Genomic DNA, 18,513 nt, shown 5'->3' on the forward strand with positions numbered 1-18,513 from the left:
TATTTATTGAAATGAGTGTGTAAATATTTGCACAAAATTTCACCATTATTGAGTTAGGTTGAAAAAGATGTCTACCCCAAATAACTTGAACCCTTCAAACCATAAACTCATTCTAGAGGCACTCACATACATACTGTCTCGGTTTTATTTTATTTTTATTTTATTACAGATCTGTTGAAAGTGTCAATATTTGTACACACAGCACCTTACATATTGTATAGTCACATTAGGCCTGGCTCTCAAGGAGCTTACAATCTAAGGTCCCTAACTCACATGCATATGTACACAGACTAGGTCCAATTTAGACAGGAGTCAATTATCCTACCTCCCTGTCTTTGCATAGTGATAGGAATCTGAAGGGTCTCTAAACAAGCGAAAGTCAGAATAGTGAATATAACGCTTGTCTGTAAGATGACTTCATTTACAGTGCTGCTATTAATTTCTGTAGATGAGACTGAAGAAGCACCGATGGCACAAAAGAATTCTAAAGACAAAAGATCCCCTCATCTTTTCCCTGGGCTGGAGGCGATTTCAAACTGTCCCCCTTTATTACATTGAAGATCACAATGGACGTCACCGGCTTCTCAAGTACTCGCCAGAGCACATGCACTGTGGAGCCACTATATGGGGTGAGTACTGGATCCAGTCATGGCGGGTAAAAGTGAAGCTTTAAAGCTTATTTTTTTTTATTTTTTATGATGTAATATTGCATATTCTTACCAGCCAGCAGGTGGATTGTTATGCACTCTGAAGGATCTTTCTCCCCCTGCTGTGCTAAAAGTGTCCTCAATAACAGACACGTACATCCTCTTTAGCTGGGTGTGAGTGAGTAGAGACACGCAAAGCACAAAGTGCTGTGAGGTGTGTGTGTGTGCTGTGAGGTGTGTGTGTGTGCTGTGAGGTGTGTGTGTGTGTGTGCTGTGAGGTGTGTGTGTGTGTGTGTGTGCTGTGAGGTGTGTGTGTGTGTGTGTGCTGTGAGGTGTGTGTGTGTGTGTGTGCTGTGAGGTGTGTGTGTGTGTGTGTGCTGTGAGGTGTGTGTGTGTGCTGTGAGGTGTGTGTGTGTGCTGTGAGGTGTGTGTGTGTGTGTGTGTGCTGTGAGGTGTGTGTGTGTGTGTGTGTGCTGTGAGGTGTGTGTGTGTGTGTGTGCTGTGAGGTGTGTGTGTGAGGTGTGTGTGTGTGTGTGTGTGTGTGTGTGTGTGTGTGTGTGTGTGTGTGGTCATAATCTGCTTTCCCATTGGGGTAAAGGTTTTTATTTATTTACATTTTTTTTAAATAACCTGTTATACATGCCTGCTCTGTGCAAGGGTTTTGCACAGAGCGGCCCCGATCCTCCTTTTTTGGGGTCCCCCGGCGCTCCTAGCTCCTCCTCAAGTGCGCCCCACAAAGAGCTGCTTTCCAAGGGGGTTCTTGTTTGGGCGTCCTCCCGAGCCCTGCTGCTGTGTCCGTTGACACATTTGATTGACGGCAGCGGAAGCCAATAGCTTCTGCTGCTATCGGTCTAGCCAATGAGGACCCGAGACAGCGGCTCAAGCTGCTGTGCTCGTCCCCGTCGCTTGAACGATTGGGTTCAGGTAACAAAAAGGGGGGCTGCTGCATGCAGCACAGTAGGTTTTTCATCCTAATGCTTAGAATGCATTAAGGTGTTAAACCACGAGGCTTTACAACTCCTTTAAAGCCTAAAGTGTTATTAAAACTAGGACCCTGTATTGACTATATCTGGTCTCCCATGGTATACAGAACATGGAAATGCAATTATTTTAGTAAATATAAGCTGCTAAATGCCTTTTCTCATCAGCAGTATATATATAGCAGTCTTGTGACTTCTATCAGTGTACAGCCGAGCACTGGTTAAAGCTTGAAGGAGTTTTCATTCTTCTTTGATTGTCCTATGAGGCTCCATGACCCCTGACTTTCTGTCTGGACAGTGCTGGTTGGCCCTGTGCTAATCGCATTCACCCCCTCACCCCCCCCCCCCCCCCCCCCAAAAAAAAAACTCAAGCAATACACACCAAACTGAGCAATGGCGGAGTGACTCCAAAGACTCTGTCTTATCAGGTGATGGATTGAAGACAGTAAAAGAATGGGAGGATCAGTGAAGACAGGATCAACTTTTTTTTCACAATGTGGAGGATTAACCCCTAAAGCATAACAAGCATGTTTTTCTGTTGTGGGTTTAGTAACACTTTATTGACAAATCGCTAAATACAGTGTTGAAATACAAATATGAGACTGGTTTTCTCTTTTTTGAATTCCTCTTTAGCCACTTTTATGATGGCTGGGTCAGTAACTCTAGGTCAAAATACCCCAACCTAATGATTGAACTGTAAATTGGTAGCACACATGATCAGGTCATCCCTGTGCTCCATTTTCTTGTCTGTATACTCTGTCTGCACATGTGCATTCAGCAAAGTCTGATTGGCTTCTAGTACTGTCCCTCCCACTCCCAGTGATTTGCAGCAGATGGCTGGAGGCCGATATTGAGATAAACTCAGGTTCTTACACAAGCTGTATTAAAAAAAATGAGTATATTTTTAAATAAATGCACAACTGCTTTACTTGATGGGTTTTGTGTTTGCATGGACTAGCGCTTCAAATCAAATGTTAAATTTGCAATAATGTGTTTTTAATGATTTTTGTATCCATAAGATTCACACAACTAATTTGTATTGCTGTTTTGTTCAGGACCCATCACCCCCCAGGGAACTGGCTTTCTGGCTGTTCAGTCTGTTAGTACCACAACAGTGAGTATATACCCTACACACATACATTTTGTGCTTTTTATTAAAGTGTATCTAAACTCCAGAACAAAAATTGATAGTATCGCAGCTTACTGGTGACTGTTAGGCCCCTTTCATACATGCTGACAGTATGTCCGTATTTCATCCATCGGTTTGTGGATGAAATACGGACATACATGCATCCCTATGGGATAGCGGGTATCAGCGGATGAACCCCATATCGTCTGTCTCTGCAATGGTCCGATTCTGCAGACGGAGGAAAATCCTATTTTTCTATCCGTCTGCAGAGCGGATCGGATGAACACGGACAGGCAGTCCGTATTCATCCGATCCCCCATAGAGGAGAGTGGAGATCTGACAGGGCAGTCCCAGCACACTGTGCCCTGTCATCCGCCGGCTCAGCGGGTATAAACGGAGCGATCCCACCTGAGCAAGCGGATCTTCACGGGGCGGATCATTACGGATCCATCCCGTGTGAAAGGGGCCTTAAATTCCATTTTCATTTTCCTGCTTTTAGGCTCCATTCACACCTGAGCACCAAAACGCCTGGAAAAATGCCCAGCAAGCAAAATCCGATTCATTTCATCGTTTTGTCACCTGAAGCAAAACACCTGAAGCTCAAAAAAGAACATGAGCTTCTTTGGGGCAGATTACAGGCGTTTTTCTGCCTTTTTACATTGGTAACCTCAACAAAATCACGGTCAAATTGCGCAAATTTTAAAACTTTCAGGTGTGAATGCAGATTTAAAGTGGTTCAAAAGCCTTTTTAATGCACCCCCCCCCCCCCAAGTTTTGATTGAGCGTTGTGCGTGAGAGCAGCCACTCTTTGCTGTCTGTTCTCACTGGGCAGTGGCTCCCACTGTTGACAATCAAATGCTGTGATGAGGGAATGGGGGAATCGGAGCCGAGTTGCTGTTCAATAGAGTTGCCCTAAGACGGGAAGTGTGTTAATGGCAGGATTACCAGGTTAAAGTGGCATTAAAGATTCAGATATATATATATATATATATATATATATATATAATAAAAACCTCCCTCTCTTCTCTGTAACAGGGGTACGTGATTTGTAGTCCATGGAGGCAAAAGGAAAAATGCTACCAATAAATTCCTGAGCTCTCTACCTATGGACTGCTATCAGCTCGCTGAATAAACAGATTTTTTTGTTGCCAATGTTTAGAGAGCACTGGCTTATTCCACTTGAATGAATGCATACAGTGCTCAGCATAAATGAGTACACCCCTTTTAAAAAGTAAGATTGTAATCAATATCTCAATGAACGCAAGAACAATTTCCATGATGGTAGCATCTTCTCTTTCCATATAGAGCAGTACATCTGTGAATTCATAATACCATCAATGAAATCCTCTCCCCAACACCAGCAGCACTCGTGCAGCCCCACATAAAGACACTGCCACCACCATGTTTGACTGTAGGCACCATGCATTTTTCTTTATGCGCCTCCCCTTTGCGACACCTTTCAGTTTTGAAGCCATCCATTCCCAAAAACTTTATCTTGGTCTCATCCCTTCAGAATACAGAGTCCCTGTAGTCGTCCTCTTTTTCAGCATAGGCCCTGGCAAATTCTAGGCAGGTTTTTTTTTTTTTTTTTTGTAGTAGAAGCTTCATTGTGGATGACGCCCATGCATGACCTTCCTCTGCAGTATTGTGTCATGGGAAACAATTGCCCCACTTTGGCTTTCTAATTCTTTAGCTAACTGCAGTGAACTAACATAGAGATTTTCTTCAACCCTTCTCATCAGAAGACACTCCTGTCGAGGTGTTAACTTCTGTGGACGTCTGAGAGATGGCTGCAGTTCCATCTTTGTTACATTTTTGTATCCCTTTTGCTGCCATATTCTGACTGAGTAAAGCTTTGCTGATCATCTTGTACACCTTTCTCGTGTAAAGAAATAATTTTCTTTCTCAGGCCTTGTGACATTTCTCTTCCATGTGGTGCCATTGCTGACAGCATGAAATGGGAGGGGTTTTCTTTTAAGTAACAGCCTTTTATAATCCACTGCCTGCTGGACACCTACTTAATGAATAATTGAACTCCCCTGTAGTTGAATTCTTGTTAATTAGGATTTTGTTGTCTAAAATTTAGCTTTGCTCCTAAGTGTCGGTTCACACCGAGGCAGCACGACTTGCAGCGCGGCTGCCTCAGGCGACCTGGACACGACCAGTGCGGCGACTTGCAAAACAATTTCTCTATAGAAGTCAATGCAAGTCGCCTCAAGTTGCCCCCAAAGTCGTACAGGAACCTTTTTATAAGTTGGAGCGACTTGTGTCGCTCAGATTAGAAGGGTTCCATTGTACAGAACGGGACGCGACTTGTCAGGCGGCTAAGTCACCTGACAACCGACCCTAAGACTTTTATTGGGGTGTATTCATTTTTGCAACATGGTCTTGAATGAATCTGTAAAAAAAAAAAAAAAAAAAAAAAAAAAACTTTTCTGTGTGTGCAAATTAAAAAATCTTGGTAGCAAATAATGGCATTTGTGGGAGTATTTTGTAGTATAGTGACCCATAGAAAAGTTCATTCTGAAAGGAAAGTAAAGGTTCTCTGACAGATGTGTCGGGGTATACTAATTTATGTGGGACATTTGGAATATCTGTCCTGGTAATGAACTAGTAGTAACGCTGTCATTTGTTTACTGCTCACATTTTAAGCTTTGCGTGTTTAAATTCCAAAAAGCCATTTTTTCCCATCTAAGCTGACCACATTTAAATAAAGAACAATCCCCCTAGTGCCGCGTACACACGGGCGGATTGTATGGCATACTTAGTCCGTCGAAACACATTTCAGCGGACAATCCGCTCGTGTGTGGGCTTCAGCAGACTTTTTCAGCATGCAGTCCGGAGTACTAAGTATTTCGGTTTTTTCGAAATTCTGTCCGTCGTACTTTGGTTTCAGCGGACAATACGGTCGTCAGTATGCTAGTCGGACGGACTAAGAATGGCGCATGCCCAGAAAGGATTTACAAGGCGGAAGGGTGCTTTGCTGTGTCTTGGACTTCCTATTTCTAGTCCCATCGTACGTGCTGTACACGTCATCACGCAAGCTTTCGACGGACTGTTTGTGCATCCGTGTGTGGTCAAGTCCGTTCAGTGGAAAGTACTACGGACTGTCCGTCGGATTGTATGATGGACTAAGTACGCCATACAATCCGCTCGTGTGTACGCGGCATAAGAGGGGCTTGTTGTGTCCCATGCCTCCAACAGTTGTACACATGGAGGTGTTTAAAAATGTAGGCGATGTGTGTAGCAGCTACAGCGTTAATAGGATAGTCTTTGACACCACACTCTTGATGATTTACTTTGCTCGTAATGCAGGATGGCACAGAAAACAAATCATTCAGGGTGTCTGATTGTGACAGTTGCATATTGGCACGCTGCTGTCTAGACCTTCCCCTAGCTGCTACTTTCTAATGTTAGAGCAGACCTCACCAAAACATCAGATAGGGACATTAAGTAATACTCTGTTGGCCGCTGGTCAGTAATGTACATTTCTAATAGGATTGTTTCTTTTCTTATAGGCAGAATTCCGTATAGCTGCTACAGGTGTTGTCCTAGATCTGGACAAATCTATCACGGTGGTGAAGAAACTCAAGTTGATTGGATATCCCTGCAAGATCTATAAAAATACTTCTTTTATTAAGGTACCATCTCAACTCTAAGGCTACTTTCACACTGGGGCATTGTGGGCTTTCGTTTTATCACCACTATTCGGCCTCTAGCGGGGCAGTTTTAACCCCCGCTATCGCCCAAAAAAGGGGTTAAAACTGCCTGGCGCTTTGCAAGCGGGTTTGCAGCGCTGCCTCATTGTTTTCTATGGGAAGGGGCTCTTTAGGAGCGGTAAATACACCACTCCTACATCGCTCCAAAGATGCGGCTTGCAGGACTTTTTTGACCAACCTGCAAGCGCACCGCTCCAGTGTGAAAGCCTTTAGGCTTTCACACTGGAGAGACAGCAGCGGCTATTTCAGGGCGCTTGGCAGGCGATATTTTTAGCGCTGTAGCACCTGCAAAGCAACCCCAGTGTGAAAGGGGCCTTATACTTGCTTGGGGATTTTGAAGTGGTGTTTTCCTCATATATGTTATATAAGATATTTCAACCACCTTCTGCTCAGCCTATTGCAATAGTATGGGCAGATGGGCGCGTTGCTATCCCGGGTGGAAGTCGTATGATGTCCTCCCACTCACCCTAGGCACCGCCCAGCTGTACAATCTGCTACCTGCTGTATTCACTGGACACAGAAGAACACAGATTGTTGAAAAGGTGTGGGGGAGGAGAGGCGCTCTTCACCTGTGTCAATAGGTAACTCATTCCCCGCACTGCTCTATAGTGTGCAGGAAGCCTTGGGCTGAGCAACCAGCTGTCACAGAGACTGAGATCCCGGTGGATGCTCCTCGCTGGGGATTCCTAAAACGCTTTGGTGAGGTAGATTGCAGCTGTGTGAACCAGAGGGATACTTTGGTAAAGGGGGACACCGCCATAGGGATACAGCTAATACGCCTGTTACCCCTGCAGGGGTGAGGCGCTCTGGTGAGTGCAGATGCAAGAGGGTGATGTGGATGGAAGAGGGGAGCACTGGCGAGTCACCTTTATTTTATATGTGCACAGATCATCACTCAGACTGTTACCTACCGTAATAGTGTATAATCATACATATTGATTATATAATTTTTTGGGACTCGCCACTCTGCAATAGCACTTATCACTTTTGAATTGGTTGTGTGCAGGGGCAGCACACAGCAAATGTTTTTGGATTTGTTGCTTTTTTATATGATTTTTCACATATATATTCATATATATTTCCAGGGATTGAGTCACACAGCACCATGCACCTGTAATTTTTTCTTTGATGTTCTGAATTAATACCATCACATAGCTTTTATTTAATTTTATATATATATTTATTATTTGTATTTTATACATATATTTAAGCACTATTCACTTTATATGAAGTAGTGCCAATATTCACAGTAGTGGATTAATTATTATATAAAACATTTTTGTCAACAGTGCCATTTTCCCTTTGTAGAGTTATATTATTAAGAACAGAAATTGTTGTACCGGGCTGCTTTATGCGGCCCTGGTACCATGCGATTGCTGTGACCAATCACAGAGATCACATGTAAATTGTAGACAATTTCTTTCATTCGTTCATAGCCATTGTGACTAATCGGTCACAGTGCTCACAGGTTACAGGGCCAATCACAGAAGATCATCACTGCAATAAGCAATCCTAGTCGTAAAAGCCTGAGCACCACCCCAGAGCAGTACAGTGTCACTATGGGGACCTTGTACTGCTCAGGCAATATATCATCTATTTTTTTTTTTTTTTTTTTTTTTTTTTAATATATAAAAATGTGAAAACAGTACAACTTCAAGAAACTTACCATGCCTCTAACTAAATACCTTTGGGTGTCTTTCAAAAAAAGGCATTATATTGGTGGTGTTTGTATGTCCTGCCATTTTAGGGCCTCAAGAAATAAGATAGGCAGTCGGTACATCGGGATTATTATTTTTTAAATATACTGCACATTCCATAGTTTGTAGACTTTTGCACTATCTTTGACACAGACTATATAATATTTACTGATGTGGGCTATTTTTACCAAAGCAATGTAGCAAAATATATTTCAAAATTTTAACAGAAACTTGTTTTATTGTTCAAAACTTTTTAGGTAATTTTTTGCAAAAAAAATTAAAAACCCAAGAATTAAATAACACCAAAAGAAAGCTCTGTCTAAAATAAATAAATAAGATCGATGGACTTCGAGGATGCTTACCTGCATGCCCTCCAAGTTCATTAAGAACTACAAGCCGTCGGACACAATGGCTGGCGGTGCTTGTAGGTATTCATTTACAGGAAACGGTTTGTTTTCATATTCTGACAGCAGGTGAGGGAGAATATGCCCCACCCACTGTCACAAGGGGGGGGGGGGGGGGGAGGCTGTAGATGCTAAAAACTAGTGGAATATGTAAAAGTGAACTTTTCCTTTAAGACTACTCTCTGGGCACTTGTAATTATAGTTTTTATGAGGAGTGGAGGGAGCATGCCTGAGTATGGATAACCAAAAGGCAGGACCAAAGTTGTTTAGGTTTTTTTAAGTACATCCACCATTTAATTGAAAGCCAGTGCAGCGAGTGAGAAATTGGGGTAAGGTGGCTGTGACCGAGTTGGTGGGTAAGTAGTCTGTGAGTGGTGAGTAGATTGGGTGGATGCTGTGTTCTGTACCAACTACAAACAATGTAGTTCTTCCTCATCGGAGAGTATAGCGGAGGAAGTTGCAGTAATCCAATAAGTGTTCAATATCTGGTGACCTAGTACAACTGTTTCTGTTGTTCCTATGTATTTCCAGGCTTTTAACCCCTGGATTAGTTATATCTGACCATACTTGTGAGCAACTACAGATGTCTGTGATCATAATTTTATTTTTTGAAAGATGAATAAAAAGCAAATTTTTTTTTTTTTTTTCACCACTTGCAATTTGGAAGGATTTACCCCCTTCATGACCAGAGCATTATTTGCTATTTAGCACTATTTAACTATCAATTGTGCGGTCATGCAGCACTGCATGCAAACAAAATATTATATAATTATTTTTTTCACACAAAAGGAGCTTTCCTTTGGTGGTATTTGATCACCACAATATTTATTTTTATAAATGAAAAAAGACAGAAATATGGAAAAAAAAAACTGTGTTTTATACTCTTATACAACCTATCCAATAAAGAAAAATGTAATTTCTTCATACATTTCGGCTAAAATGTATTCTGCTACATGTCTTTGGTTTAAAAAATAAAAAAATAACAAATCCCAATAAGTATATAATAATTGGCTTGTGCAAAAGTTATAGCTTCCACAAACTATAGTACATATACTGGAATTTACGTAGCTATGACACTCCACTGGTAATGTGGTGCTCAGCTGGTTATAGTGGGACTGTGATAGTGTGGTGGGAAATCTGGCGCTAACTGATGCTGGCTGAGAGGGACACTGACATCCATGGTGACGCAACACAGTAATCTGTGCTAATACTGTAAACTATCACTGCACTACTGGCACTGGCTGGGAAAGCGTTTACATCTGGGGCTGTCAAAGTATTAACTGTGTGTAACAATAATGTGTGGTGATATGTGTTGCTTTTACTTTACTAGCTGTCTATTTTATTTTTTATTTTTTAACAGACAGATCACCGTTTCCCGAACACAGAGTTCTGTGTTCTTGGTAAAGATGAGCTCAGGGGTGTTCGCATGGTCCACGTGCAGAGCCCGCCAGGGCGCTAATCACAGGCAGTGAGACATTGCCCCAATGCGCGGCTGTAGAGATCGGGCAATGTCTCACTGCCTGTGATTAGCGCTGCGCCAACTTCCTGGCGGACTCTGCACGTGGACCATGTGAACACGCCGGAGCTCATCCCTAGTTCTTGGTAAACACAGAACTCTGAGTGGCAACAGCAGATTTGCTGACTTCAGACAAAATCATTGGCTGAAATCCGTTGCCAAACTCATGCTGTGTCCAATCACAGCATGGGTCACAGCTTGGTGTGCCTGCGTGGTTTTCCTCTGGTTACTCCGGTTTCCTCCCACACTCTAAAAACATGCTAGTAGGTTAATTGGCTCCTATTTAAATTGGCCCTAGTATGTGCATGTATGAATGCGAGTTGGAGACCTTAGATTGTAAGCTCCTTGAGGGCAGGGGCTGATGTGAATGTACAATATATGTATATAAAAGAGCTGCGTTAATTGGCGCTATACAAATACCTGTAATAAATAAAACAAAATTCCCTAAAGGTAACGTGACATCACAGCATCCAAAGTAGTGCACATAAGTAATCTGTTGCTGGCCACACATTACAATCTGATTGAACAACCTTGTTTTGAATTGTCACAATCTGTGTAACTCAAATCCCTGCATGGACAGTTTATTTAAGTTCTATCCATTCAAGTAGCCCCTTACACTATATAGTTGATTGTAAAATCTGAATGCAACATGTATGAGCAGCATAAAGGGGATCTTTATGGTCTCCCTTATTTTATATTTGATGTGTCCTAATGTTCAGTTTATAGAAAAACACATTTGCACGTCTTTTTTTGTTTTTTTTTGTTTTGTTTTTTGTTTGTTTGCTGTAATTTTTCCCAATATTTTACTTTTTTTTTTTTTTTTTAGGGGATGTTCTCTTCTGTTCTTGAAGTTGCTAAATTTGAAGGTGCGTCAGTCCGCACAGTGAGTGGTATTCGAGGGCAGATCAAAAAAGCCTTGCGGACCCCTGAGGGGGCTTTTAGAGCAACGTTTGAGGACAAGCTGTTAATGAGTGGTGAGTAATTGGTGCTTCCCAGAAGTGCATATTTCTGGATGTCATCCTTGCAGGCTGGCCTGAGGGGAGTCTGATATTTTCTCATTTCTGTATTATGGTGTCTCTTTGATTTACTGATGACTGGTTTTCTTTAGAGTGTTTTATTTCTCTGAAGAAAAGTTATTTGAAAAGTGAGGCGACAGATGCAATATGCTGTTGTAAAGGTCCTAATAAATAATAATAAGAAGGTGTGTCAAAGACTCTGCAGTGATTAATGCATCCAGGCATTGGTTGAAGTACCTGATATTGTCTGTAGTACTTCATTAGGTTTCTCTTTTGCATATTTTATGTTCCTTGATGATTTTGTATGCTTCTCGGTGATACTATGTGGTCCCTGACGAAGTTTCAGCTCATGAGTAAAAAGGTTTAGCATTGATCTATAGCAGGGATCTGCAATTAGCGGACCTCCAGCTGTTGCAAAACTACAAGTCCCATCATGCCTCTGCCTCTGGGTGTCATGCTTTTGGCTGTCAGAGTCTTAGTATGCCTCATGGGACTTGTAGTTCTGCAACAGCTGGAGGTCCGCTAATTGCATATCCCTGCTCTATAGCAAACCTTAAAGCGGGAGTCCGCCGGGAGTGCGCGTTTTTTTTTTTTGTTTTAAAGCCAGCAGCTACAAATACTGCAGCTGCTGACTTTTAAAACGGACGGGTGGCGGTTTCTCCAACTTAGTCACTTCATTTCGAGTTTACCTCAGCCAATTCGTAGTGAAGAGGAACTGAGACCCTTGGAGCGTCTATGTCTGAGAGAAACATCAAAAAAAAATATTACACTTTTATACAAGATCCTCTCTGAGGGGGACGAATTGGAGGACCCGCCATACATCCAAAAGTGGGAATCAGAGCTGGGGTCACAATGTAGCACACCAACTCGTAAGAAGATTTTTAAATTAATTCACTCGGGGGTTGTTGATAATAAACTGATAGAAACGAACTACAAATGCCTTGCAAGGTGGTACGCGACACCCGACAAAATGGCCAAATTTGGATTAGAGCAATCTGCGGATTGCTGGCGCGGGTGTAAAAAAATTGGGACTATGGCCCACATTTGGTGGGACTGTCCCATTATTAAAACCTATTGGAGAAAAATCTTAGAGATAATCAAAGTTGTAACAAAAAAGGAAATAAGAGAAGATCCGTGGACCGTCCTATTTCATGGGACAGACGAACCCATAAAGCATTATAAAAACTCATTAATTCCAACCCTGTTAGACACCGCCAAAAATTTAATTCCAAAAAAATGGAAGGAAAAGGAGAGCCCTAAAATATCGGATTGGGTTTTTCGTTTAAATGAAATACAAAAAATAGAAAACTATAACGAAGGGGATGTTGATGTAACAGCAGAGGAGGGAGGCTCAAATAAATGGGCATCCTGGGAAGAATTTAAACTGACCTGGAGATATGTGGAGGAAATTACACAATAAACTTCAGAAGAAAGCATTATTCTGTTAAAAAATAACGGTCACTAAGAGGGAACCCACTAGCGGTTCTACAAGGTATGGGTGGGGCGGGCTGAGGGGGGGGGGGGGGAGGGTGGGGAATATAAAGATTACATTGGTGTAGGTTTAATCTAATAATTTATTTTCTTTTGGTATGGTATATATTGTATTTGTATGAATATGGTCCCTTTCCTTTTCATGCATGTATTTATATTGTTATGAAAAAAAAAAACTTTGATATAAATAAAGATTAAAAAAAAAAAAAAAAAAATAGTGACACTTACCTGTCCAGCGCGCCCGCGATGTCGGCACCCGAAGCCGATCTCTCGATCGTCTCTCGGGTGCTACCGCCGCCATCTTGGGTATGGGAATCAGGAAGTGGAGCCTTTCGGCTTCATTTCCCGGTTCCCTACTGCGCAAGCGCTCGTCGCGCTGCGCAATAAGGATGGACCCGCTGCCTCTGGGAGCTGTGTGTTTCCCAGCAGGCAGCGGGGGACTTTCGGAAAGGGGCGTAATCTACGCCCCTTTCCGCAGAGAGCTATCCCGGAAGTGGGTGCAGATACCTGTACTGTACAGGTACCTGCACCCCCCTCCCCCCTGAAAGGTGCCAATTGTGGCGCCATAGGGGGGGAGGGTTTCCGAAGAGCGGAAGGTCCACTTTAGGGTGGACCTCCGCTTTAACAAATACATTTCACTGTATAACGGAGTATTGATTATTATATAACTTTTATTATCTGTGGGTCCCACAAGTTTGTATTTAAAATTGCCTGCAGTTTCCCCTACTGATAGCCCATACAGGGCAGTAAAAGAATGTCTGGCCACTGTGTGTAGTTATGTGACAACTGGTACATTTTTCACAGTATTTATGTGGGAAATTACATGGGGATAGCTAGTTTCCCGGCAGAGAAATTATGTCAGTGTAGGAGAGCCTATCTGAAGGCAGGTGGATTTAGCACTCAAAATGAAGAGGCTGTTGTCAAGTGTATTCTGTGAAAGCCATTGATACTGATGCAGCAAGTTTAATATGGGAGTCCAGGTCAGGGCCTGCCTGGTCACACAAATGGCCAAAGTGAGCGTGATTCTGTAAGCCACTGTATTTGCATAACTGGCAGTTGGCATTTTCAAAAGTTGAGATCGGCAGTGGTAGCTTCCATGTCGGCTTTCTTTTAGGAATCGTTGGGAAAACCATATAGGCATATAAATAAGTTGGCCATCTTTGGATGTGTACAGTGCCTACTAGTATACAGTATATGAATCTCTTTTCACCCATTCTTTTCCTTCCTTGCTCTTCCTCTCCTGTTAGATATTGTATTTCTCCGCACCTGGTACCCAGTCACTGTGCCCACCTTTTATAATCCAGTCACCTCATTGCTGAAGCCTGTGGGGCAGAAAGAGACCTGGACAGGAATGAAAACCGTTGGACAGATGAGGTATGAGCTTGGCATCAAACAGAAGAAACGGAAAGATTCTCTGTACAAGGTATGTACAAACTTAATTCAAAGGAAAGTAGACATAATGCTAGCAAACATTGGTATATGAAAACAAATGTTTTTGTTCTTCTGGTTCAGCCTATAGTGAGACAAGAAAGACACTTTAATCCACTCCACATTCCCAAAGCTTTGCAGAAAGCGCTGCCATTTAAAAATAAGCCCAAAATGATGGAGAAGAAGGGCAAGACAACAAGAGACAAAGTGCGGCCAGCTGTAATTAGAGAACCTCATGAACGGAAGGTAGGAGCATCATAACCTTTCATAATGAATTCTGATACATGTGTAGTGCTGTGACCAAAAAAACATAGACGTCCTCTCTGCTTTTGCTAAGTCTCAACCTGTTTGCTTGGTGGACTATGGTTTAGTAGTGCATGATTAATCCTTAAAAAATATCTTCTGGGGGGGAGGTTTATAGGGCATTGGATGGTGTAATTTGTATGTATGTTTTTCATTATGCTTTTTGGGGACAGTGCCGGTAGGACGTTGGGTGGTGTTTTTTCATTTTATATTATTCTTTACCCAATTTTATTATTTATCACTTTTTTACTATTTAATTTTGTAATATTTATTGCAATTTTGATTTTTTTTTTCTTTTTTTTATCAGCACTGTTGGGCTTTGGTGAGCTATCGGGTCTAAACAGACCCCTGACAATCTCCCCTTTGAAACAGAAAATGAGACTGAGGACACAGATTCTCCAGTCCATTTCTCAGCAGCTTCAGCATTGAAGCTGAATGGACAGGAGACAGGAGAACACGGGGGGCTTGAGGAGGACACGGCTGACATTGGGTGGAATGATCGGGGAAGCGGGGGACAGTTGCAAGCACCCAGTGTCCCTGTATGGCATTTCAGCTGACAGCCATGGGAGGCTGAGGAGGTGAAGCGTCTGTCAGCTGAAAAGCTATACAGGGAGATTGGTGCTTGCATCTGTCCCCCTGCGGCACCGATCATCCCTGACTGTCAAGGGACAATCTTCAATATGTGCAGTGTGAGTCACAGTAGGGCCCCCGTTTTTGGGGGCCCGTGTGCAGTGAACATCCTGCACACATGGATGATATGCCACTGACACAGAGGGAGGTGAAGGGCTTGTGCTGGGTGCAGGAGCGCACTCTGCACATCTTACAGACAATTTTACAGATATAGTGGTGCTGGCTAGTGTGCATAGTGACACACAGTTGCGAAGCACATTGCCGGCATGTCGCCTGCGCCACCCTCCCTCCAGCAAATTGTACAGCCCAGGGCATCTGCCCCTTCCGCATAGAATCCATGGAATTAATTAATATAACCTTCTGCCTTTACAACTCTAAAGACTAAACCCTTTTCTGACACTTGTTGCTTACATTATTTATTTATTTTTGGCAGAGGCCATAGAGAATAAAATGGTGGTCATTGCAATGTTTTATGTCGCACAGTATTTGCGCAGCGGTCTTTCAATTCCAATTTTTTTCGGGAATAGTACACTTCAATGAAAAAAAATAAAAAAACGAAATCGTTAGCCCAATTTTTTGGTATAATGTGAAAGATGTCGCAAGACGCCACAAGAATCGTGATCTTTCATCTGAGCAAAAAAATCATGATACTCATTTTATCCAGAATCAGGGTTGAGTCATATAACCACTATGGTTTTTCAGACCACTATAATTTCTGAATAACCATGGTGCATTATCAGATTTCACCAGTAGGCGAAACTGCAGATCAAATCAATTAAAAAAAATCAGTAATCGAAAAAAGAGGTGTTGCTTCCATATTATAGTACAAGTACTCTTCATAACCAGAGGGTCATAATGCATTGATACCTACACCAAGTTGAGTGAGCTTGACAAAACCACTTATTTAGCCACCTAAATAATTTTAAGGCTTAATGTACAACGGGACGTTTTTACATCTCTCCTGAACCATTTTAACTTGACAGATAGTAACCCACATTTAAAACGCTGCATTTGCGTTTTAGAAGCTTTTCTAAAAGAAAAAAGAAAATTATTTATATATATATATATATATATATATATATATATATATATATATATATATATATATATATATATATATATATATATATATATATATATATATATATATATATATATTAATATAATATAATTTTTTTTTTTTTTTTAAATGGCCAAAAACACCTGTAATCAAAAATGTAGGTTGGTGCTTGAAATGCCTCTAAACTCATTTTTTTGCTTTACAAAAAAAGGCTCTAAACTGGGTGCCTAGAAATGACTATAAATGACCCTGTGTACATGGACAGATAAGATCACAGGGGGGGAGTTAAGGGGCAGTTGGGGAAAAAAATGCCCAACTGCTCCTAAACATCTGTTTACTAGCAGAACGGCTCTGCTTTTTTATTTTATTTTTTTTTATTTTTTTTTATTTTTTTTTTTAGGCTGCATGTGATCGACATGATTGGCTTGCCATGCAGATTGGGTTCTAGATTGTTAGCTTAGATGAGAGCTGCCCAAGACAGTGTGTTCTTATAGACTTGTGTTGTGCGCCTTAGTACATTAGGCTTTAGATTGTGGATACTTGGCAATTTCACTTTACATTTTTTGAACAGTAAGACTTACTATTTTTTCAATTTTGTCCTTTATAGATAAGTGCTCTCCTTGCTGCTTTGGGCACTGTAAAGAACTACAAGAAACAGAAGGCCAAGACAAGTCACAGAGTACAGAGGACGGAGTTTATGCGCAGCAAGCAAAAGGAGGAGGAAGACAAACTGAAGAGGCAGAAGGAAGCCCGGAAAAAGCTTTTCCGTACAATTGGACAACGAGAGAAGAAAAAACAGAAGTCAAGTCTCAAAGGCAGTCAAGAATTCAGCTGATAATCCTGATCTTGACAGATGTACAGACTCCTTTTAAATATGTCTGCCCACTCCTGGGGTTTTGGTTTTTACTGTTAAAAAGTCTAATGGGTTTATTCAGTAGAACAGTGCTGAAGTGCCAACATGGGAGTAACCAGTAACAACCAATAAGATTTCAATTTACTCTAGCCCCATGGGATTCTTTAGTACTGCTCTTAGAGGATTTTCTCGCACTCTTAGACCCCTTTCACACTGGGGCATTTTTCAGGTGCTTTAGCGCTAAAAATGGCGCCTGTAAAGTGCCCGAAAGAAGCCTAATTTGCATTCCCAATGTGAAAGCCCAAGTGCTTTCACACTGAGGTGCTGCGCTGTGGCAGGGCATAAAAAAAAAGTCCTGCAAGCAGCTTCTTTGCGCCGCTCCTAAAGTGCCCCTTCCCATTGAAATCAATGGAAAGCACCTTGGCAGCGGCGCTCTGTGGGCACTTTTAACCCTTTATTCGGCCACTAGCACTCGAAAAATTCCGGTAAAGCGCTGCTAGTTTTAGGGGCGCTTTAGCAGCATTTTTCGGGCGCTGCCAGTGTGAAAGGGCTCTAAATAAGTCTGATAATATAAACTTTTTACTGCAGATATTTTAAACACTCTGTTAAGAGTAAAAGCATGTATATAACACAATGTTAAAGCATATCTAAACTCAAAAACAAAAATGTAATGTTGCAGCTTACTAGTCCATCAATGTGGTGGATTTTTTTTTTTTTCAGAGTAGGAACATTATTAACAAGTACAGAAAATACACGCTGAACTTGTCAGAAATTCAATGACAGACTGGGTGACAACGATGACACCACATCCAGTAAGCTGTAATATAATACATTTTTGTCTTTGTGTTTTGGAGTAAGGTTTTCATATAGAAGGCAAGAGAACAATTTAGTTTCAGCTTTTTAGGGCTGTCTTTTCCTGACGCCTCTTTTGAAGGCGATTTTAAAGACTTGTGAATAATTTTATTTTGAAGTACTGAATTGCATGTACACACTAGTATATATGGACTGTAGAATTTGCTGTCTTTTGCCTTGGTAAATCCAATATAAAATACAATACGCCAAAACAGAATTACTTGGTGAATCGTCGCTCCTTCAGGGAAAATTGCCTTTTTTTGCCAGTGTGTTTTTCAAACATATTTTAAATTGCATTGTATACCATAATTATAAAGAACATATGAGCCAATACTTTTTTTGTTCATTCATCACTGGGAATGCAATTCTCAGGCCCATTCACTAGCAATAAGCATTCAGTAAGGTGTCTGTAATGTGTTTACATTTGGCTCTACATGTATATCTTGTTTTCTCTGGCCTTCTGTAAAGAAAGCATTCAAATAAAGGTAAAAAAAAATGCGATTTTGTTAAAAAATAAATAAATAAAAATCCACATTTATTTATATGGCTTCGTTGTAACTTGCACCGTTCCTGCAAAACAGGAAAGACTCAGCTTAATGCAGCTCAAGTATCTGAACAACCTGTATGGACATAAAAGTGTATGAAAACAATGAACTTCTTGTACTACGTCTCTTTTGGTATGCTAAATATACAGTTGAAGGCACTTGTATCAGTTCAAATAGTGAAAAAAAAATTCCTTGTCTGACAGAAATCCAGCAAGCGTCTATGTCCTATACACACTGATGATA

The 18,513-nt window shown here is 41.4% G+C and overlaps 1 protein-coding gene across 1 annotated transcript in view; it reads left to right on the forward strand.

Moving 5' to 3' along the window:
• Positions 1–18,267, forward strand: part of BMS1 (BMS1 ribosome biogenesis factor) — a 59,391-nt gene extending 41,124 nt beyond the window's left edge. Inside the window, exons 17-23 of the mRNA XM_077453956.1 lie at positions 449–629; positions 2,683–2,741; positions 6,275–6,397; positions 10,919–11,066; positions 13,847–14,022; positions 14,112–14,273; positions 16,628–18,267. Coding sequence (XP_077310082.1) covers positions 449–629; positions 2,683–2,741; positions 6,275–6,397; positions 10,919–11,066; positions 13,847–14,022; positions 14,112–14,273; positions 16,628–16,855 — 1,077 coding nt within the window. The 3' untranslated portion in view covers positions 16,856–18,267. The remainder of the gene's footprint in view (positions 1–448; positions 630–2,682; positions 2,742–6,274; positions 6,398–10,918; positions 11,067–13,846; positions 14,023–14,111; positions 14,274–16,627) is intronic.
• Positions 18,268–18,513: the final 246 nt, after the last annotated feature.

Source organism: Lithobates pipiens, unplaced genomic scaffold (genome assembly GCF_037356315.1).
Source record: "Lithobates pipiens isolate NorthernLeopardFrog02 unplaced genomic scaffold, aLitPip1_a1.2 Scaffold_25, whole genome shotgun sequence".
NCBI lineage: Eukaryota > Metazoa > Chordata > Amphibia > Anura > Ranidae > Lithobates > Lithobates pipiens.